Genomic DNA, 23,249 nt, shown 5'->3' on the forward strand with positions numbered 1-23,249 from the left:
GGAGAGGGCACTGTCTCACTGCAGGAAGAGGCTATGGCCCAAACTGGCCAGGGGAGGACCCATCCCTGGGGGAACCGACCGCACCTGTGGGCACGGGGTAGAGGGCCACAGAAGACCTCTGAAATGCAGCTCAACCACCTTTCCCCTCTCAGGCTTCCAGGCATGAGCTTGGAATTGATCTGCTGTGGAGGTCGACAGCTTCAAGGAACCTCAGGGTGGTCTGGGGATGGCGGTGGCAGTGTGGCATCTTGGCTCCTTGCAAAAGCCCATGTGATTTTCTAAGCTTTGGCCCGGGAATCATGCCTGACTGAGGCAGCACAGAGGCAGTGGCTATGGGTGGTGCGACTGCAGCCACAGAGACCTGTGGTTGCATCCAGCTCAGCCCTTCATGTCCAGGGGTGAGCATTCAATGGGGTGTTATTTGCAAAAGAGAAGGTCTGGCTAGCACATAGTAGGAGTTTTATGATGCTAAAGCTCACTGCTTTTCTTTTCTTTCTTTTGTTTTTTTTGAGCATTCATGGTGTTCCTGGGACTGTTTATGGCATGACAACCCAAGATAGATTACCGACATAGTCCCATTTTACAGATGGAAGAAACTGAGGCAGAGAGCTATTAGATAACCCACCCAAGGTCATGCAGAGGAGGCAGGATTCAGACCCAGGTCTTTATTCTAACAAAGGCCTCAAAGCAGAAGCTGGAGACCATTTGAAATAGTTTTGTTACTGCCCAGCTTAAGAGTAAGAGAGTATGTTTACTGAGCACCTACTATGTGCCATGTACTTTGTACAGAATACCTTATTTAATCCTTGTAAAAATATTATCATCCCCATTTTAAAGTTTTTTTTTTCCAGAGAGAGAGAGAGAGAGAGAGAGCACACATGTGTGCATGTGAGTGGGGGAGGGGCAGAAAGGCAGGAGAGAGAGAGAGAATCCCAAGCAGGCTCTGTGCTGCAGGCTCTGTGCTGTCAGCACAGAGCCCGATGCAAGGGTTGAACTCACAAACCACGAGACCATGACCTGAGCTGAAATCAAGAGTCAGATGCCTAACTGACTGAGCCATCCAGGTGCCCCTCTCCTCCCCGTTTTAAAGACGGGTAAACTGAATTCATGCGATTTGCCCTAAGGCACACAACCAGGAAAGGCCACAGCCAAGACTTGAACTCAAGGTCTGACAGTCAGCTCTGCCTCCAACCTGCCCAGAAATGGGTCAGGCCCTGTGAAATCCCAAAGTGCTAAGAAACCTATGAGAAGGGGTTCCTCAGTCTTGCCCAACGTGGGGACCAAAACAGCACTGAACTGGGAGTCAGGAGACCTGGGTCACCCGGATATAACTCTAACAACCATGCCTGTGGGGGTCTTTTGGGCAGGGGGAGCCAACTTCAAAGGTCAAAGTGGTCAGAAAGATTTTGTCTCTGTCCAGCATCCATTCGGAGTCCTCCAATATCTGCCTGCATTCCTCCAAATGATGGGGAGCTCACTTCTTTCAAAACCAGCTTATTAGCTCTAACGACAGGATGTTAGGAGGCAGTTGAGAGGCTAGGAGCCAGAACGTGGTGTCACTGAACTGGTGTTGAATCCTTGACCACTCATGATGCTGGACAAGTCTCCCCACCTGTACCATGGGGTGTTGGATAATAGTACCCCACCTCATCGGCAAATGAGACGGCACCTGGAACGTAGTAGGAATTGTACAGGCAGGAGCCACTCTTAGATGGCAGCGACCGTAGGGTTCACGGCCTGGCCCACAGTGGATGCTCACGAGTGTGAGTTAGGTGAACAGGCAATTGCGAAGGGGCTCTGAGGCTCTGTTCACCCACCCCAGCTTCTCATCCACAGGTTATTTAGGACCTAGGTGGCCTCTGGGGCTGTGACCCCACCCCTCCACGTGCCACCAGTGAGCACAGGCCCCAGCACACTTCCAGCCCCACCCTGCAACCATTCAGAAACCAGCCCCGCCCTCCCACCCTCCACCTGCAAATATTGAAACAACATATAGGAGGTGTAATCTCAGGAGGGAATCAGGCAGGGAAATCCGGACCAACCCGCAAAGCCGGAAGAGAGGGCTCCCGGGCCTCTGGGGCCTGCCTTGTCTTCTCTCCTCACTCCCACCACCTGCCCACCCACACCAAGGTACCCTCGTGCTGCCCACCTTGAACCCTGCTAGGTTTCAGATCAGCCACTACTCCCCGCTGCCTCTCGGCACGTTTCTGTGCTCACCCCTCCTGTGCCTGGATAGGAATAATACAGCCCAGGGTGCAGGGCTGTCATAAGGATTATGGAAAATCTGGGCAGATGGCCTCACAGCACGCAGCTGGCACCACGTAAAGGAAGGCGCCTGAGGGAAGTCAGTAAAAACTTGAGTTTAGGGAGCCACTAGGCCCAGGTCAAACTCCAATTCTGCCATTAGCGAGGTGACCTCAGGCCTCAGTTTCCTCATCTGTGAAATGGAGAGGACACTCACACCACCTGTCTGGGCTGCCATGTGCGGACTTCATAAAAACACATGCACAGCGCTCAGAATGGGGGCAGGGGCTCAGACCCACCCTGTGTAAAAGAGAGCTCCACTCCCGACCCCCTTCTGCTGCTGTAGACGTTTCCTTAGAATTTATCATGGCCTGACTTCCACTATACATCTGAGGGCGTTTAGTGTCCATCTCTGGGACGCTGACTAGGCAAACAAACAGCATGTGCTCAATCTATGTTTGGTGATCACTCTGATTATATTAGTAGCACTAACACAAGCAGCTAAAGCTCACTGAGTTTTGATCCAGGCAGTGTCTTTAAGTCCCTTGGACGTCTGATCTCATCTGCTGTGTGTTCAAGGCCAGGGTGGGCAGTATTTTCCGGAGAGGGTCAGACAGCAAACACTTCAGGTTCTGGAATAGGACTGCCAGATAAAATACAGGCTGCCCAGCGATACCTAAACTTCAGATACACAAGGAATTTTTTTTGTGTGTAAGTATGTACCAAATATTGCATGGACCATACCTATGCTAAAAGATTACTTGTTTTCCTGAAATTCAGATTCAACCAGGCAATCTGAACTTAAAAAAAAAAATTAAGTTTATTTATTTAGAGAACGGGGGCAGAGAGGGAGAGAGAATCCCAAGCATGCTCCGCCATGTTAGTACAGAGCCCTATGCAGGGCTCAATCTCACAATCCCCAAGACCGTGACCTGAGCTGAAATCAAGAGCCTGAGGCTTAACTGACTGAGCCAGCCAGGTGCCCTGCAGTACCAGCACCACCACCCCCCGCCCCCCAGCAATCTGAATTTTCACTTACTCCATCTGTCAAACCTATTTTCAGGCCACACAGAGTCTCTGTCCCACTGTCTCTTGCTTTTATAACCCTCTTTTAGGATGTACAAACCATTCTTCTCTGCTCAAGAGCAGTTTCACCAAAAGGCCCAGGGGACCCCCTGAACTTGGCCCAGGGGACCCCCTGGTATAGAGCCCCCAGCACTGTGCCTGGGGCGCATATGAGGCCAAAGTAAAAACCAGCCCGTTTGCCATCTGCTCCTCCGAGGCCTGCTGCCTCAGTCCTGACTCAGGGCGTACCTCACCCCAGCTGGGGTCTCAGGTGGTCGGCGCCTGGCAGTGCAGGTGGGCGAGTAACACTGAGCCAGCAGTAGCTAAAGAGACGGAGGCCCCTTGACTCTCGCGTCTGCCAGAAACTCACAGCGAAGAGGCTGTCAGGGTGGCTTTAAAAATCGTTCTCGGCATTTGGGCAAAGTGAAGAGGAGAGAGGAAGAGCAGAGCGCAGGTTTTGCTGCTCTGCCTCCCCTGCGAGCGCCCTGGGTGCTGAGGATCTAGCAGGCAGCGTCTCTGGCTGTGCCTTGGACCACGGACCCTCAGACGCTGCTCCCCAAAGGTGGCGCCATGGGCTCCGCTCTGTGCCCTCGCTCACCTGTGCCTCTGGCCAGGTGCCCCTCCCTACATGCTCCAGGCAGCTAAGAGCAATTCAGGCTTCAGCCCAGATGTCCCCTCCTCCCGGGAGCCTTCCTGAACTCTCCCTACCCGAGCAGGGATCAGTGTACCTCTTCCATGTTCTGTGAACAAAATCTCCTCCTACATCTTCCCCCAAAACCAAGGGGGAGGGGAAGCTCTCTGTCTGCTGATGCCAAGCTGGCAGGCTGTACCCCAAGAGCGGCCAGGCAACACTCCCCACAGAGACAGGCGAAGCATAAAGCCAACGCACAGAAAATCAGCACACAGACAGGAAAACAGAGAAGGTCCTGATGACATCATTGGGACCTCTGGACAGAACTGCACCTGAAGCTGGCAGTCTGCACCCCAACTTCCCATACCCTTGAACCAATAAAATCAGTTTTTTGAGCCTCTTTCCCTTTTGGCTTTGTGTTTCTAGATTTCTTTATTGTTCTAGCTAGCTTTGCAAGGGATTCCCCACAGTGAAATGGGTGAAGCTGGCTACAGCACCCTGCTGTGCTGCTTCTCAAGTTGTGTGACCTCAGTCCAGCCTCTTAACCTCTCTGAGCTTCGGTTTCCTTCATCAGTAAAGAGGAGTTGCCACTTGTACCTACTCGACAGGAAGCTTGCTTTGTGTATTGGTGATTTAGAGCAGTGGTTAATATGTGGGGGTTGTAAAATGTCTTTATTTCTCAAAAAAGGGAGAAAAAAACAAAAGAAGGAAAAAATGAATGATAGTTCCTATAATCTGAATTTACTAATGAAACATAACTTACTAAATAATACAAACTAAAGGACCATTCATTCAAGGTCCCAGTCATCACCCAAATCCCGTGAACTCTTGAGGCTTCAGCTATCTGTTTTTAATTTAAGGTTTTATTTATTTTGAGGGAGGGAGGGAGGGAGAGAGAGAGAGAGAGAACAAGCCAGGAAGGGGCAGAGAGAGAGAGAGAGAGCGAGAAAGAGAGAATCCCAAGCAGGCTCCCTGCTGTCAGCACAGGCCTGACCCCAGGACTGAGAAATCATGACCCAAACTGAAATCAACAGCCAGACGCTTAACTGACTGAGCCACCAGGCGCCTCTCAGCTACCTGATTTTTAAAGGGAGGCTTGGGGCGCCTGGGTGGCGCAGTCGGTTAAGCGTCCGACTTCAGCCAGGTCACGATCTCGCGGTCCGTGAGTTCGAGCCCCACGTCAGGCTCTGGGCTGATGGCTCAGAGCCTGGAGCCTGTTTCCAATTCTGTGTCTCCCTCTCTCTCTGCCCCTCCCCCGTTCATGCTCTGTCTCTCTCTGTCCCAAAAATAAATAAACGTTGAAAAAAAATTTAAAAAAAATAAAAAAATTAAAAAAATAAAGGGAGGCTCACTGCAAAGGGAGCTGTTCCCATCCTCTATAAACCCGAGTTCCTTCGAGATTCTGTGAGAAAAAAAAAAGTGTAAGAACCTATTCACTTGTCTTCCTGTACCTACTAGAAGAAAAACACACTGCCTCCCACTGGAGTTCAGCACTCTTAGCTGCTGACCCCCGGGGGCACAGAGTGCTTAAGTGGCAGGGCCAGGAGGCTCACGAGGGTGTTGGACCTTCTTTGGCTGAGGGATTACTTCCATGGGGCCAGTGACCCACCAGACCCAGAGGGGAGATCCAGCTGCCCACCTCAGGATGGCGAGGCAGTCAGGCGAGACTCAGCCTTCCTGACCTCCATTTGAGGGCTCATTCCTTTGGACCCCAAGAAATACCCCCTTCCAGGTCTACAACACCCCGCCCCCCAGCCCAGGGCTTACCCAGGGAGAGCAAGATCCTGTGCTAAAACATCTGCAAGTTCGGATATGACCAGACAGGGCAGCAAAACATCCTCCTGCAACTGAGTTCTTTTTTTAATTTTATTTATTTTAGAGAGCAAGAGAGAGTGTGCAAGTGGGGGAGAGGGGTGGGCAGGGGTGAGAGAGGAGGAGAGAGAGAGAGAGAGAGAGAGAGAGAGAGAGAGAATCGTAAGCAGCTTCCATGCTCAGCGTGGAGCCCAATGCAGGGCTCGATCTCACGACTGTGAGATCATGACCTGAGCTGAAATTAGGAGTTGGACACTTAACTGACTGAGCCACCCAGATGCCCTCAACTCTCAAAGGGTAAGCCAAACACAGAGCCTGGTCCCTTCATAAATACTGGTGAATCTTCAGCAGCGATGGCACAATGTGGTGCCGTGTTGGTACGTGACCCCCCCCCCCCCCGCCATCCCATACGTGAGGAAACGGAAGCCAGAAAGGTTCGTGAATCTGCCAAATGGCAGGGCTGGAACTTAAACTCAAGGCTGTCCAGCTGCAAAGCCAGGACCTTTCCCCAACTCCACATTCTCAGAGTAGCTCATAACCATATGCAGGTCAGGGTATGACCATTACCATTTGGCTCCAGGGTAATGCAGAGCAGGGTTCTTGAGCCAGAAGCCCAAGCCGTACCACTGACAATGTCCGTGACCTTTGGCAAGGCATTTGCCATCTGTGTGTATCAATTTCATTAGCTATAAGGGACAGTGTTTTATCCGTGTCATGGCAAGGGGACAATTAAACGAGCTCAACTGTAGGAAGTGCTCCATAAGTACTGTTTAAAAAGTAAAAGACTCTTTATCCTCAAGAAAGCCTTCAGTTGAGCCCTTGTTTTTCCTGAGTGGAATGGACTCTCCAAAATAGTCTTAGCAGCTACTGAGTTTTAATGGGTCTTAAGTACGGGCTTGGCAAATGTGGAGCTGAGAAAACGTGGAAGACTCGGCTCTCAGAGAGTGATGCTGGCCAAATCTGATGGCTTGAGGTTCTTAGAACACTAGAGCTGTCCACCCTCATCCACGTAGAAAGCAGAATGACACAGGGAGGAAGGGCGTGGTCAGGGGCAGAACTGGGACAAGGTCTCTGGGGTCCTCAGTTCCCATCCTGGGACCTGCGGCCAGGAACCGCAGGCCCACTGGGGTGACAAAAATGTCCTTTTCTACCTGCCAACCGGCAACAAATGCTACCGCCATTTCCCGGAGCCCCTCATGCGGTGACCTCAGGGGAGACGCAGCCACACTGCACAGGAGACATCACCCACACGGAAAGCCAGGGCCCCTCCTGCCACTCTCTTCTCATCGAACCAAGGTGCTGAAGCCCAAGCGCTGCACTGGCAAAAGCTCCCGGAAGCCGCACTGCCAGAGACCTGAGAAAAGCATCAAAACGCAGTGCGCACGGATGTGGCTGCATTATTCACGAGGAGCATTTCTGCCGTCTTAAGCCTGAAAACACGACACACGTGAACTGATCTGAGTCAACCCTAGAACCATCAGAGAGCCCCAAAATATCTGTACCCAGTATTCCTGCATTCAACTGGCAAGCCTTTTTGGAACCCCTACTTGGCCAGGCCAGTGGGGAAGTGGGAAGAGTGGGGGGCTGTGCTTTCTAGCCCAAGAATTGAAAGCTCAGAAAACAAGTTTCCTCTCTTGCCTTGGTGTCCCCCACAGTTTTTGCCAGTCCTGCAGCCTGAGCAGTCCACAACATGGATGAGTCCATGTTTCTTCCCTTGTGCCAAGTCCTCCCATGGCTCCCATCTCACTTCTGAGGGTCACAAGACCCTGTGACCTCGTCTCTCCTCCTCCTCCATTCTTGTTCACTCCACTCCAGGCTCCTTAGCCTCTTCCCTACTCACTGTTCCCCACTCAGGGCCTTTGCACGTGCTGTTCCCTCTGTCAGGAACACCCTTCTTGCAGATGTCAGTACGGTCCCCTCCTTCCCTTTAGATCTCAGTCCAAGTGTCACCCAACCCTGACCACCGCCTCTGGAGAGCCCTTCTCACACCTCTCTACCCACTTTCCAGCTTTATTTTCCTCACAGTACTTGGGACTTCTAATAGCAGACACTGCCTTTTTTTTTTTTTTTTTAATACATTGAAGGTTTGTGGCAATCCTGCATTGAGCAAGTCTATATCAGCACATTTTCCCAACAGCAATTGCTCACTTTGTGTCCCTGGGTCACATTTTGGTAATTCTCACAATATTTCAAACCTTTTCATTATTATTACATTTGTTGCGGTGATCTGTGATCAATGATTATGACTCACTGAAATCTCAGATGATGGTTAGCATTTTTTAACAGGAAGGTGTTTTGTAGGGAAGCCTGCACCTCTCACTCCCTTTTAAGAAGTTTATATAACAGGGGCAACTGGATGGCTCAGTAGGTTAAGCGTCTGACTCTTGATTTTGGCTCAGGTCAGGATCTCATGGCTTGTAAGTTCGAGCCCCACGTCGGGCTCTGCGCTGACAGCGCTGAGCCTGGTTGGGATTCTTACTCTCTCTCTCTCTCAGCCCTTCCCCTGCTCGTGCTGTCTCTCTCAAAATAAATTTAAAAACTTAAAAAAATTATCAAAAAACTTGAAAAATTTACACATTATATACAATAAAATAAAAATAAAGTTAACATAATTATATGACATAACATAGTATTAAAATTTTTTTAATGTCTATTTTTGAGAGAGAGAGAGACAGACAGAGCATGAGTGGGGGAGGGGCAGGGAGACAGAAGGACACACAGAATCTGAAACAGGTTCCAGGCTCTGAGCTGTCAGCACAGAACCTGATGTGGGGCTCGAACCCACCAACCGCGAGATCATGACCCGAGCCGAAGTCGGATGCTTAACCGACTGAGCCACCCAGGTGCCCCTTAAGATGCATACATTGTTTTTTAGACATAATGCTACAGCATAGTGTAAACATAACTTTTTAAAAAAGTGTTTATTTACTTATTTTGAAAGAGACAGAGAGAGAGGGAAAGCACAAGGGAGGGGCAGAGAGAGAGAATCCCAAGTAGGCTCCACACCATCAGCGCAGAGCCTGACCACAGGCTCAGATCCCATGAACCACAAGATTATGACCTGAGCCGAAATCAAGAGTCGTATGCTCAACCAACTGAACCACCCAGGTGCCCCTAAACATAACTTTTATATGCACTGGAAAACCAAAAAATTCCTTTTGACTTATCACAGTATTTGCTCTCTTGCAGTGGCCTGGAACCAAACCTGCAATGTCTCCGAGATGTGCCTGCGTATATTTAAAATAGGTTTATCTATCTGTCCCCCAACTACATTCTATGCTTGAGAGCATGTGAACAGGGATGCTGCTTTGTTCCTTCTTTACAGTTCCTAAGCTATACCTGGTACATAGTAGATGTTCAGTAAATATTTGTGGAAGAAAGGAAGGAAGGAATAGAGGGAGGGAGATAGAGAGGGAGTAGAGAAGAAGGTAGGAAGGAAGGAAAGGAAGAAGTTTTCTTCTAAGAAATGGCAGAAAGGGTCAATCCTGGCCCCTACTATCAGCTGAAACTTTCTGAAGTTCAAGTCTAAGCAAGACCCTCCTTGCTCTGAAGTCTTCCATAGCTCCCCACTACCTGACAGAGCAAAGGCTGCAGCCTGGCATTCACAGCCCCAAAGTAAGCTGTAACTAATGACTTTCCTGCCTCATCTATCTGCCCCCACCCCCACACCTGACCCCAAGCCATGTTTCCAGGGTCTCTGATGAACCTCCATGAGGTCACTCTTCAGAGCCTGAGAAAGCAGGATTTGAATCCTAGCTTCTCCACGGACAGGCTGTGTGACCTTAACGTGAGCTGCTTAACATCTCTGTGCTTCCAGCTCCTCCTCTATCGAGTCAAGGAGATAATTATCCTCCCTCTCAGGGCTGTCGTGAAGAGCAAAAGAAGGAATGCTTGGCATGCACTCAGCACAGTGCCTAGCACAGAGGTTTCTTAACCTCCACAGCAGTGCCGTTCCAGGCTGCACACTTCTCTGTGGTGGGGGCTGTCCTCGGCATTGCAAGAAGTTGAACAGCATCCCTGGACTCTACCCACTCAATGCCAGCAGCACTCTCATTTCTCACCATGAGAAATATCCCCAGACGTTGCCAAACGTCCCCCTGGAGTAGGGCTGCCAGATTTAGCAATGCATACTGACACTCCAAAAGTACTTGCTGTTTATCTAGAATTTGAATTTAACTGTGTGACCTCTATGTTACCTGGCAACCCTACCCGGGGGGCAACATTGCCACCCCTCGTTCATTAAGTGCCACTGGGTTAGACTGGAAGCACCATGGGGTTGACTCTCTTTCCTCCTATCTTCTTAGGAGGTAGAAACACTGGTTGACTCTCTTTCCTCCTGTCTTCTTAGCATGGGATGCCCTCCTCCCCCCCATCCCATCACCCCACACCCAGGGGCTGGGAGGTGCAGCTCCCCAAACACACCCAGCTCAGTGGCAGTGACAAAGGCTCCAGTTTGCAAAGGTACACGTGGCCTGCCCTCTAGCACTCCCCTCATCCCCACTCCCCCTCCAGGGGGTCGGCCCTCAAGCACCTGCCTTCCTTCCAATTAAGAGGCCTGCCAGGCCCAGCTCAAGGCAAGAAAACAAGGAGGTTAAACACTTGGCTTCCCTGATCAATTTGTGTCATGGGAAGGCTCCTTTAATGGCAGTTGTCATGGCAACGAGAAGCCAGTCCCTGCTGCTCTGGGAACCAAAGCAAAATTAAGGGGTGGGGGCGGGGAGAGGAAAGGAGGGGAGGGCAAAGCGGGCCTGGCAGGAGCCAGGATGAGAGCGGGCTGAATCCCAACTGGAAGAAATCATGCTGAGGCCACCCTGTCCCCAGCTTTCCCTGGGCGACACTGGGGAGACAGACAAGATTAGATACCTGCTCAGAAGCAGCTCAGGCTAACGTGGTGGCTGTTTGCCCATGGCTCATCCTGATAGGTGAGTAATTTTCCTCCTCATGGATAAACCCCCCAGACCCTCGTGAAGGGAAAGACAGATGCTTGCCTGAGACTGCACAATTTACAAGCAATCAATTTTAGCTCCACCCTCTCCTTGCGCATAGCTCATGTCCTCCCCACTCCTTTCCTCGTGCTTTTAGGACAGGACCACATGCTCTGCCCCTCTGCCTTTGCCACCATCCTCCTTTTCTCTGTACTCCAGCCACTTCCGAGCCCTCTGTCTTCCTCAAGTTCATCGTGGTCCCTCCAGCCACAAAGTCCTTGTAGACGCAGCTCCCTCGGCCAGGAACGGTGTTCCTCTCTTTCCACCTCCTCCCTTTACCTAAAAGGGTTTATAGGTGCTTCACATATCTTCTCAAACATCACTACCTCCAGAAAACCTTCCTGGGCCACCTACATGAGGTTACTTCACCCTGTTACACATTGTTGTGGGCCAAGTGCCTCTCCTTCACACTGTGGTGCAAAGCCTGTAATGATCCTTTTAGTCACACTCAGAAGGTCTATCAGGGTGTGTCTACCATACTGGGATGTCAGCCTCAAGGGGGCAGGACTATCTTGTTCACTGCTGTGTCCGCAGAGCCCAGCCTGGTGTCTGGCACACAGATGCCCCTCAGTAAATACACACACCAGAATTTGAACCACCAGAATTTCGAACCTCACCCAGAGCTCCTTCTTCACCTGTTTCACGGTGCTAGGTCATACTGGCTCCCCAGATCAGCACTGGACAGAGCTTCCAGCCCCACAGCCTCTGCTGACCTTTGTGGCTTCAGTGGCTTATCCCAAGCTTGCACACCTTGCCTAAAGAAACTCATTGTTGGGGCGCCTGGGGGCCTCAGTCAGTTGAGCATCTGGCTTCGGCTCAAGTCATTATCTCACAGTTTCTGGGTTTGAGCCCCGCATCGGACTCTGTGCTGACAGCTTAGAGCCTGGAGCCTGCTTCGAATTCTGGGTCTCCCTCTCTCTCTGCTCCTCCACCACTCATGCTCTGTCTCTCTTTCTCCTTCAAAAATAAAGAAAAACATGAAAAATATTTTTTTAAATAGAAAAAATAAAAAGCAACTGACTGTTAAGCCAACAGTTCCAGAAAGAAGGGTGGGAGGTGTCTCTGGGCAAGGCTGTGACAGGCAGGGATATGGCTCCTCTGAACCCAGAAAATGGGGAGAAGGAAGAGTTGACTTGACTCTTCGATTTCTAGGCAAAGAGCTTCCCTATGCCACTCCACTGGAGCCTGGCTCTCTGATACTGGGGGGAGATGCTCCCCAAAGAGGTGGGCAGAGAAAGGGAAGGAGAGAGGAAGTCGGCTTTGGTGGGACAAGGGCTTGCCCTTTGTCCACTGGGCAGAGTGGCTCAACTCCACTACCAGGTCTGAGCAAAGGGAGATCCTACAGGGTTTTGAATCCCAGCTCAGTGCTCAGGGAGCACAGGGGACCGTGCAGCAAGGCAAGCCGGCCCCCCAGGCTATTCCGTGAGGACGGCCTAAACAGTGAGTTTTGAGACACCTCGTGTGGGCAGGAGAGACTGGGGTGTCGCCATTTCTCCCCCCATGACCAACATCGTGGGGCTTCAATGAATGGACAGTGAGCCTCAGTGGAGGCAGGCCCATTACACCAAACCCTGCCTCTCTGTGCCTGGTAACTGCTTCTCTATGGGAGTGAGACTGACACTGATGGGACCAGACAGCCCCTCCCCTAGACCAGCACAGCCACCAGTCCCAGGCACCAACAGACAACTCTCCTCTGGTTTTGTATCATAGTTTGTTTGTTTTCATTTGAATTATTGTTCTTTTTATCGTTTCTTTTTTAATGTTTATTTCTGTATTTTGAGAGAGAATGAGTGATCAAGCAGGAGAGGTACAGAGAGAGGGAGGGAGGGAGGGAGGGAGGGAGAGAGAGAGAGAGAGAATCCAAGCAGGATCCATGCTCTCACGGCAGAACCTGATGGGGGTTTCGAACCCACCAACAGCGAGAACATGACCTGAACCAAATTCAAGAGTCGGACGCTTCACCTACTGAGTCACCCAGGTGCCCATCTTTTCTTTCCTTTGCTTTCCCTCTCTTCTCTTTTCCCTTTTTTCTCTATCTACTCTCCTCTCTCCTCTTCTCCCTTTGGAATCAGCCTAGTAGTCTCAAGTTGACTTTGGGTCAAAGCTAATTATTTACCTATATCTATATCTATATCTATATCTATATCTATAATCTATATTTTTTTCCTTTGTTCCTCTGTTCTGATTCTTTGTTTGTTTCTTTGATCGGGCATTTTCTCTATACTTTTCCAGATGTCCTTCTTCATTTTCCTCCCTCTCTTTCTGGATTAAGCCCTATAGCTCCTTTGAGTCACTGCCTGGTCTTTTTTCCCCACTCCTGTCATTTCTCTCTTGTTTGGGCTAAGGATTCTTCACCACCCTCTTCTCCTTTTTTCCAGGATTACTTCAACAAACAAATCAAAGCACACCTGGTGGAAGGCCCAAACCACCACTCCAAGTAGCGAGAAAAGCAGCCAAAGACGCACCAAAAGAGTGCACACAACACACTCCAAAAACATTTGTTCAACTGCCAGGCCCTGGACCGTGTAGGACCCCTTTTTAATATAGTAGTACTCATAGGTGTGGGACACAGAACAAGCTATTAAAACACACAAAGGGCAGGAATCTAGCCAAAACAACGAAATCGAAGAATTCTCCTCAAAAAAAATTCCAGGAAGAAAGGACAGCCAGAGAACTGCACAAAAGAGACAGAAACAATATATCTGAGCACGTTTTTGGAAGAACACTCATAAGACGCATAGTGGGGCTGGAAACCAAGCATAGAAGACAGCAGACAATCTACTGCTTCAGAGATCAAGGACCTAAGGAATCGTCACGATGAATGCTGAAAATGAAATGTTGTAAACGAGTTACAAAACAAACTGGATGCAGTGACAGCAAGGATGGGAGAAGCAGAAGAGAGAATCGGTGAAATAGAAGATACAATTGTGGACAAAGATGAAGCAGAGAAAGGAACGAAAGGAAATTACTAGACCACAAGGCAGGTACTAGACATCTAATTGATTTGATGAGATGAAATAATAGCCACATCATAGGAGTCCCAGAAGAAGAAGAGTGAGAGAAAGGGGCAGAAGTTTTATTTGAACAACTTAGAGCTGAGAACTTCCCTCATCTGGGGAAGGAAACTGGCATCCAAGTCCTGGCGGCACAGAGAATTCCCTTCAAAATCAACAAAACCAGGTCAACACCATGACATGTCATAGCGAAACCAGAAAAATACAAAGATAAAGAGCGAATTCTGAAAGCAGCTAGGGACAAACGGGTCTTAATCTACAAGGGAAGACACATAAGGGTAGCAGCAGACCTGTCCCATGAAACTTGGCAGGGCAGAAGGGAGGGGTGGGAAACAGTCAATGCCCCAATCAAAAGACACAGGGAATCAGAATGGATAAAACACAAAACAAAACCAAAGAACAAGATCCATCTATATGCTGTCAACAAGACACTGATTTTACACCCCAGGACACCTCCAGATTCAAAGTGAAGGTATGGGGAACCAACTATCATGCTACTAGAAGTCAAAAGAAAGCTGGAGTCGCCATACTTCCACCAGACAGACTAGATTTTAAACCAAAGACTGTAGTAACAGATTCAGAAGGGCGTTTTATCATAATTAAGGGGTCTATCCATCAAGAGGAGCTAACAATTGCAAATGTTTATGCCCCCAAAGTGAAACGCCCACATATATGAATCGATTAATCACAAACATGAATAAATGTATACATACAAATACCATGATTGTAGATGACTTTAAGACTCCATGCATGGCAACAGGCGGATCATCAAGGCAGAAAATCAGTAAGGAAACACAGATCCAATGTGTTATTGGACCAGATGTATTCAGATATACATACATATATATTGGCCTTTATACATACATTTATACACATAGATATCGATACCAATGTATTGAGATCTTCTCATTTAACAGCAGTAGAATGCACATTCTTCTTAAGTGCACATAGAACATTCTCCAATATAGATCACATCCTGGGTCACAAAACAGCCCTCCACAAATATAAAAGGACTGAGATCATACCATGCATATTTTCAGATCACAATGCTCAGACACTTGGAATCAACCACAAGAACAAAAATTGGAAAGCCTCCAAATGCATGGAGGTTACAGAGCTTCCTACTCAAGAAAGAATGGGTCCACCAGGCGACTAAGGAAGAAATTAAAAACCATATGGAAGCAAATGAAAATGAAAACACGCAATCCAAACCCTTTGGGATGCAGCAAAGGCAGTCCTTAGAGGAAAATACATTGCAATCCAGGCCTATCTCCAGAAGCAAGGACGGTCCCAAATACAGAAACTAACTTCACTCCTAAACGAACTAGAAACACAGCAGCAAAGAAAGCCCAACGTCAGCAGAAGAACAGAAACAAGAAATAGTAGAGCAGAAATAAATCCTACAGAATCCAAAAACAAGGTTGCACACATCAATGAATCTAAGAGATGTTTTTTTTAATAAACAAAATTGATAACCCCTAGCCACACTTCTCAAAAGGAATAAAGAGAGGCCCAAACAGATAAAATCACAAATGAAAGATGAGAGATCACAACCAACAGCACAGAGACACAACATGAATCCGAGGATACTATGAAAAAGTATATGCCAACAACCTGGACAACCTGGAAGACATGGACAAATTCCTAGACACCCACACACTACCAAAAGCCAAACGGGACGAAATAGAAAACGTGAACAGACCCATAACCCGTGAAGACATTCAATCAGTTATTAAAAATCTCCCAAAAGATAAGAGTCCTGGGCACGATGGCTTCCCAGGGGAATCCTACCAGACATTAAAGGAGAGTTAATCCTTCTTCTTCTTCTCAACAAGATACTAATAAATGTAATGCAATGGTATATTAAGAGAATGATTCGCCAGGATCAAGTGCGATTCATTCCTGGGCGGCAGGGCTGGTTCAATATTCACAAATCAATCAACATGACACGTCCCATGAAGAGAAGAAAGGATAACAATCATATGATCCTGTCAATAGATGCAGAAAAAGCATTTGACAAAATACAGCACTCTTTCTTAATACAACCCTCAAGAAAATCAGATAGAAGGAATAGACCTTCGAACCATAAAAGCCACATATGAATGGCCCACAGTAAATAGTCTCCTCCATGGAGAAACACTGAGAGCTTTTCCCCTGAGATCAGGAACATGAAGGGATTTCTACTCTCACCACTGTTGTTTAACGTAATGTTGGAAGTCCTGGCCTTAGACATCACACAACAAAATGAAAATGCCAAGTTGGCAAAGAAGAGGTCAAACTTTCACAGTTTGCAGATGACACGATACTCTATGTGGACATCCTGAAAGCCTCCACCAAAAAACTGCTAGAACTGACACACGCATTCAGCAAAGCTACAGGATAAAACATCAATGCACCCAATCGGTTGCATGTCTACACACCAATCATGAAGCATTAGAAAGAGAGATCAAGGAATCAATCCCATTTACCACTGCACCAAACCATAAAATACCTAGCATTAAACCTAATCAAAGAGGTAAAAAATCTGTATGCTGAAAACTATGGACAACTTATGAAAGAAACTGAAGAAGACATAAAGAACCCGGAAAATATTCCATGCTCATGGGTTGCAAGAACAAACATTGTTAAAATGTCAATACTACCCAAAGCAATCTGTACATTCAATGCAATCCCAATCAAAATAACAGCAGCATTCTTCACAGAACTGGAACAAACAATCCTAAACTTTGGAGAGAACCACAAAAGACCCAGAACAACAAAAGTAAGGTTGAGAAAGGAAACCAGAGTGGGGGAGGCATCACAATCCCGGACTTTAGCCTGTACTACAAAGCTGGACTCCTCAAACGCACAGTATTAGCTCCAAACAAGCACAGAGGCCAATGGAGTAGAATACAGAACCCAGAAATGGGCCCACAGATGTGTGGCCAACTAAGCTCCAACAAAGCAGGAAAGAGTAGCCAATGCAAAAAAGACAGTCTCTTTAGCTAATGGTGCTGGGAGAACTGGACAGCCACATGCACAAGAGTGAAACTGGACCACTTTCTTACACCTTACACAAACATAAACTCCAATGCATGAAAAAGCTAACCGTGAGACAGGAAACCATCAAAATCCTAGAGGAGAAAACAGGCAACCACCTCTCTGACCTCGGCTGCAGCAATTACTTACTTGACATGTCTCCAAAGGCAAGGGAAATAAAAGCAGAAGTGAACTTTTGGGACCTCATCAAGATACAAAGCTGCCACACAGCAAAGGCAACAATCAACAAACCTTAAAGGCAACCGACGGAATGGGAGAAGATACGTATTCGCAAATGGCATATCACATAAAGGGTTAGGATAAAGAAGTCTATAAAGAACTTGCCAAACTCAACACCCGAAAACCAAGTAAGCGAAGAAAGGGGAAGAGGACGTGAATAGACACTTTTCCAAAGGAGACATCCAGATGGCCAATGGACACATGCAAAGATGCTCAACATCACGCGTCATCCAGGAAATACAAATCAAACCCCACTGGCATACCACCTCAATTGGTCAGAGTGCGGTGGTGAAATTCACAACTCCGGAAATAACAGATGTTGGCGAGGATGTGGCGAAATGGGAACCCTCTTGCACTGTTGGTGGCAATGCAAACTGGTGCGGCCGCTCTGGAAGACAGTGTGGAGGTTCCTCAAAAAATTAAAAATAGAATTACCCTACAACCCAGCAACAGCACTATTAGGCATTTATCCAAAGGATACAGGAGTGCTGATTTGTAGGGCCACATGTACCCCAGAGTTGATAGCAGTTCTACCAACAATCGCCAAATTATGGAAAGAGCCCAAATGTCCATCAGCTGATGAATGGCTAAAGAAGAGGTGGTTTCTATATACAATGGAATACTACGACTCGGCCATGAAAAAGAATGGAATCCTGCCATTTGCAACACTGAGGAAACAACTGGAAGGTATGATGCGAAGTGAAATAGGTCAGTCAAGAGAAAGATATCATATGTTTTCACTCATAGGTGGAATTTGAAAACTTCACACAAGACCATAGGGGAAGGGAAAGAAAAAATAGTTACAAATACCTAGAGGAGGCAAACCATACGAGGCTCTTAAAAGACAGAGAACAAGCTGAGGGTTGATGGGGGTGGGGAGTTAAGGGGGTGAAAAAAAGGGATGGTGGGCATCGAGGAGGGCACATGTTGGAAGGAGCCCTGGGGTTACCCGGAAGTGATGAATCACGGGAATCGACTCCCGAAGCCAAGACTACACTGTACACACTATATACTCCCTAACTGGACACTGAATTGTAAACTAATAAAAATAAAGAATAAATAAAGAATAATAACGAAAACAGGGGAGGGGCGCCTGGGTGGCTCAGTCAGTTAAGTCTCCAACTTTGGCTCACGTCATGAGCTCTTGGTTCATGAGTTCGAGCCCTGCATCAGGCCCTCTGCTGTCGGCACAGAGCCTGCTTTGGATCCTCTGTCCCCCTCTCCCTACCCCTCCCCTTCTCCCTCACGTTCTCTCTCTCAAAAATAAACAAACACTAAAAATATTTTTAAAGAGTAAAAATAATACAATCACAAAAACAGGGGGAAAAAACATGAGATTCAAGATTTCACGTCTATATTCCAACATTAGTTTTAAGGGTGCAAACTATACGTTTACTAATATAGACAAATATTCATTTCTGTAATGAATGGCATTGAGTCATAAAAAGTTTTAACTGTGAAACACTAATTCAGGATTTTATAAGAATACTGCTTTTTAAAAACTAATCTTGGGACGCCTGGGTGGCTCAGTCAGTTGAGCGTCCAACTCTTAGTTTCAGCTCGAGTCATGGTCCCAAGGCCGTGGGATCAAGCCCTGCGTCACGTCCACACGAAGCATGGAGTCGGCCTGCGATTCATATGCTCCCTCACTCTCTCTCAAGAATGAACATTAAAAAAAATTGTAAAACAAATAAAAAAATTAATCTTAAGGGACACGATTTAAAGTATAGAAGAGAAATACAGGATTACAGAATTTTGAGCCATTTTCCACTACTACCACGGTGTCTAAGAAAAATATAAAAATCAATTTTTAAACTTCATATAGTTTTATTATTCTACTGGGAACAGCATTGAAGAGCTCTAATTTCCTATCTACACCATATAGAAAGGGAGTTAAGGACCCGAGAAGGAATCTAGCATTAAGCAACTAATATATTTATGATCATCCAATTTGAAGATTTTAAAGTCTTCAAATACCTGTGTCATTATCAAGCAGGACTGAACATTCCCAGGAGGAAAGAAGAAAGGGACTAAAAAAAAAAAAAATCAACTCACCAGTCTTTCTCAGTTTTAGCCATGAAAGAATTTACATGCTAAATCGAACAACTATGACTACTAAAGTTTCCCCTGTATAATATAAAATGTACCTTGGGGTGCCCGGGGGACTCAGTTGGCTAAGCATCTGACTTTGGCTCAGGTCATGATCACATGGTTCCTGAGCTTGAGCCCCATGTGTCAGGCTCTGTGCTGACAGCTCAGAGCCTGAAGCCTGCTTCAGATTCTGTGTCTCCCTCTCTCTCTCTGCCCTTCCCCCGCTCACGCTCCATCTCTCTCAAAAATAAATAAATATGGTTTTAAAAATGTATCTATTGTCGGAAATCTTCAAAGAAGTAAAAATCATCTCCTACAAAGAATTTTGCATACTCTCTTGGCAACCTTTCCTGCCTTATGATTCTGTCATGACAAAGAGTTCATATTAGACAAAAATTTATACATTTTGAGTTCATTCATTTAGTATGTGTGTATGTGTCTATTCTATGCAGATTCTATTAAAAAAAAGAGTGGCACCTGGGTGGCTCAGCTGGTTAAGCGTCCAGCTTGATTTTGGCTCAGGTTATTCAAGCTCTGTGTCAGGTTTGACACTGACAGCACAGAGGCTGCTTAGGATTCTCTGTCTCTGTCTCTGTCTCTCTCTCAAAATACATAAACAGTTGAACACTTTAAAAAAAGGTAAATCAGAATGCAGAAAACATATTTTATATATTTTTTCTTTCAGAGTGTGGCAGCTTAAGTGGCACCTGGGTGGCTCAGGCAGTTAAGCATCTTGATTTGGGCTCAGGTCGTCATCTCGCAAGCCGGTTTGTGAGTCTGAGCTATGCGTCGAGCTCTGAGCTATGCATCGAGTCTGTGCCTGTTTGGGATTCTCTCTGTCTCTCCCCTCTCTCCCTGTCCGTACCCTGCTTGCTCTCTCTCTCAAAATAAATAAATAAGCTCAAAAACAAAAAACAAATTCAGTGTTGCAGCTTCAAATTTAGTTTTTCATTTCACGGATAAAGAACCTTATTTACATCACCAGAAATTTTATTGAATGAAAAGAATAAATGTTTCTTTCCTCTCTTTCTACTCAAAAAGACCTAAAATATACCAAGATTATACCACACAGTAAGTAACCTTAGAAACCCCAAGAAAGACAATAGCCAAAAATTGAAAATTCGCCATCAATCTGGTATGGCCTAAACAGATTTCACTTTGCATTCCTTAGAAACACAGGTGTTGCTAAACTAAATACAGGATATCACCTTTATTAAACTGAAACGTAAGGGCAAAAATTTCTTCCAGTTCTTCACAGAAATCAGCTGTAAGTCATTCAGAGGAATCTAAGCATTTTTTTTTTTATTACCTGGCTTTTTTTTCTTAATTTGCACTTAAAATATTTTCTCCCACATTTTATAATTTAAAGAACATCTGCTCTGCCTTAATCCCACTATTGCTGCTGTGATTTGATGATACTTTCTCTCAACTCTTCATACTTTTAAGTTCATCTCGCCCCTCTAAAATGAATTCTTCCCCTTCACCCCCCTCCTCATCTTCATATGCATCTAGCTATTCTTTCTAGCTGCCTTCTCCTCCTTTGCTTCCATAAAGGCTTCCCTGAGAATTGTCTACTCCCACTAAACTTTATAAATTTCAATCCTGTACCTTCCTCTCTGTGGTCATTACACTGATTTCTGTTATGATCTTGAGGACTTCCATTTCTTCCTAAGATCCTTTTCATCATTATAAGGAGCAAGAGGATGGCATGGGGTGGGGGGAGCATACAACAAAACAACTTACCTTTGCAAGACCAAGGACAGCTAACGTCTCGAGAGAAGGTTTCAGAAGAGATTTAGATGATGGTAAAACAGGAAGAGGATCGCCATAAACTCTGGCTGGTGGTTTGGAAAGAGTTTCAGCCATATCTTTATTTTCAGAATCAGGATTGTTGTCCTCAGTTAAGGTTCCACCTTCTGGTTTCACAGTGCCACGTTTTGCTCTCACTTATTAGAAAACAAAGTAAAGAGGACATGAAAATATCTGTCACTTCAAATTGGTGAATAACACGAGAATGGACAAGAATCAGTGAATAATACAAGTCTCCCAATAACTTAAACTTTTTCATGAATTGCCAAGAAGAATGCAGTAGCTTTGCTACGCGTGGTTTTGCGACATTCTAGAAAAGATTAACAGCTTTAAGGATTACGAGAATCCAATTCGATAAAATCATTGTAATATTCACCATTACCAAATGAGCACCCTTACACAAGGAACACAGGCTTTGGCATCTTTCAAATGTAGACTCAAATCTCAGTTATGCCGTTTACTATTTATTACCAGTCTCCATTTTCTCATGTGGTGAGCAACACAAGAGATCTCATAGGTAGTCTCAAAATGTTACTCACCGTACCTGTAACTGATTAATATCGGGTAAATACTTTACCAAAGTAACCTCAGATACACATTGAACCCTAGGTAATTGAAAGCATGTTGAAAACACTAACACTAAGAAATTTAAATATGTTATCTTCTGAAATGTTTGCATGATTTATACTGGCATGAACTATCTCTTGTAAGAGAAAATGTACCAACTTACTCTTCAGTAGTATCTTATGTAGGTAAGTTGGAATTGCAAACAGTTTAAGTTGCTTCTGTTTCTCAAAAGACTAAAGTCAAATATGACTGTTTAAATGTAGCTCCTTCTGGGATGCCTGGGAGGCTCAGTCAGTTACGTGACCAACTTTTGATTTCACCTCAGGTCATGAACTCACGGTTAGTGGGGTTCAAGGCACACATCGGGCTCTGTGGTGACAGCGCGGAACCTGCTTGAGATTCCCTCCTTGCCTCTCTGTCTGCCCCTCCCTACGAGCACTTGCTCATTCTCTCTGTCTCTCCCGCCCTTTCCAAGACAAATACAAACATTACAAAAACATTTAGCTCAGCTCCTTCCAACAAAGACGAAAAAAGAATAAGAAACCTTGTGGGGCAATGAGTCATGGATGAAAACCACACACAGACAGTAGAATTCTGTAACCAATATGTTGACAATGGAGTTGACAGAAAGTGATGTACTAAAAGAACAGACCCTAAAGAAATGTTTTCTGCAAGGAAACATTAGGCTAGGGGTAAACGATTAAAAAAGAGCATGGTGGGGGGAACACGTAGGTGGCTCAGTCAGTTCAGCGTCCAACTTCAGCTCATGAGTCATAATCTCACGGTTTGTGGGTTTGAGCCCCACATTGAGCTCTGTGTTGACAGCTCGGAGCCTGGAGCCTGCTTTGGATTCTGTGTCTCCCTCTGTCTCTGTCCCTACCCTGCTTGCACTCTGTCTCTCTCTCGCTCCAAAATAAATAAACTTTAAAAACATCAAAAATACCTTAAAAAGCATGGGGGGAGAAGAAGAAAAAAGGAAAATAAGTAAGACATGACCAATCAATCAAGCATGAGCTTAAGACAAGGAAGAAAAGGAAAAATGTGAGCAAAATAAGATAAGTGGAAACAACATACACTTTTCAAGGTACATAAGTAGGATTGGGTATATACAATGAACAATAGTCTCTTTTAAACCTTTTAAGGATACATATAAAATCTATATGTAAAACAGAGGCTTCGATTCACAGTATATCCCTAATAATACTGACTTTTATCACTCTACGGTTATCTGGTTATAAACACTGTAATAAGGAATTTAATTTTTTTCACTATAAAGTAAATTGTTCAATTACTGGCATCTATCACTTCCTAAAAGCTATAAATTATTACTAGACTCACAAAAGAACAGAAAAAGAAAGGTTCCTAACACATCAACTTTCACTATGGAGAAAGAATTGGAATGAGAATTCTAGGAAGAAATGTGAACCTTCAAAGGATGTATGTAATGGGACACGGATGGGGTTAACAAAACAAAGGCTGAGGAGTTGTTCTCTGCATTTCTAAGCTCACAATGGGAGGATACTAAAAACATACTGTCACCTTCTTTCTTATGTAACTCCTGATTTCCTCAATAGAATTCATTTGCGTTTTTACATATAAAACACCAAAACGGAATATAAACTGAAGCCTTACTTTTTAAATTCACATATTTAATTGTGATATATCATGCGTATTTAGTTACTTTTCAAATTCCATTCTACGGAATTCCATTTCCCTACTCATTTATTCACATTCCAAAACTATGATATTGCTTCTTCCAAGCAAGACTTTATT

General features: G+C 45.8%; 2 protein-coding genes across 12 annotated transcripts in view; both read right to left on the reverse strand.

Annotated features, from left to right (window-relative positions):
• Positions 1 to 23,249, reverse strand: part of LOC123381124 (ankyrin repeat domain-containing protein 26-like) — a 297,965-nt gene that overhangs the window by 163,631 nt on the left and 111,085 nt on the right. The gene's annotated exons all lie outside the window — the stretch shown is intronic.
• The window catches only part of LOC123381123 (small G protein signaling modulator 1-like), a 72,805-nt gene that overhangs the window by 32,968 nt on the left and 16,588 nt on the right, over positions 1 to 23,249 (reverse strand). For 9 of the 10 annotated variants that reach the window (XM_045041246.1, XM_045041241.1, XM_045041242.1 and 6 more), the window contains one exon: positions 20,844 to 21,046. In XM_045041246.1, coding sequence (XP_044897181.1) covers positions 20,844 to 20,966 — 123 coding nt within the window. In that variant the 5' untranslated portion in view covers positions 20,967 to 21,046. Of the gene's footprint in view, positions 1 to 10,615; positions 10,687 to 20,843; positions 21,047 to 23,249 lie in introns of those variants that run through there. The other variant, XM_045041247.1, reaches the window with a different exon arrangement.

Source organism: Felis catus, chromosome D3 (assembly GCF_018350175.1).
Source record: "Felis catus isolate Fca126 chromosome D3, F.catus_Fca126_mat1.0, whole genome shotgun sequence".
Lineage (NCBI taxonomy): Eukaryota > Metazoa > Chordata > Mammalia > Carnivora > Felidae > Felis > Felis catus.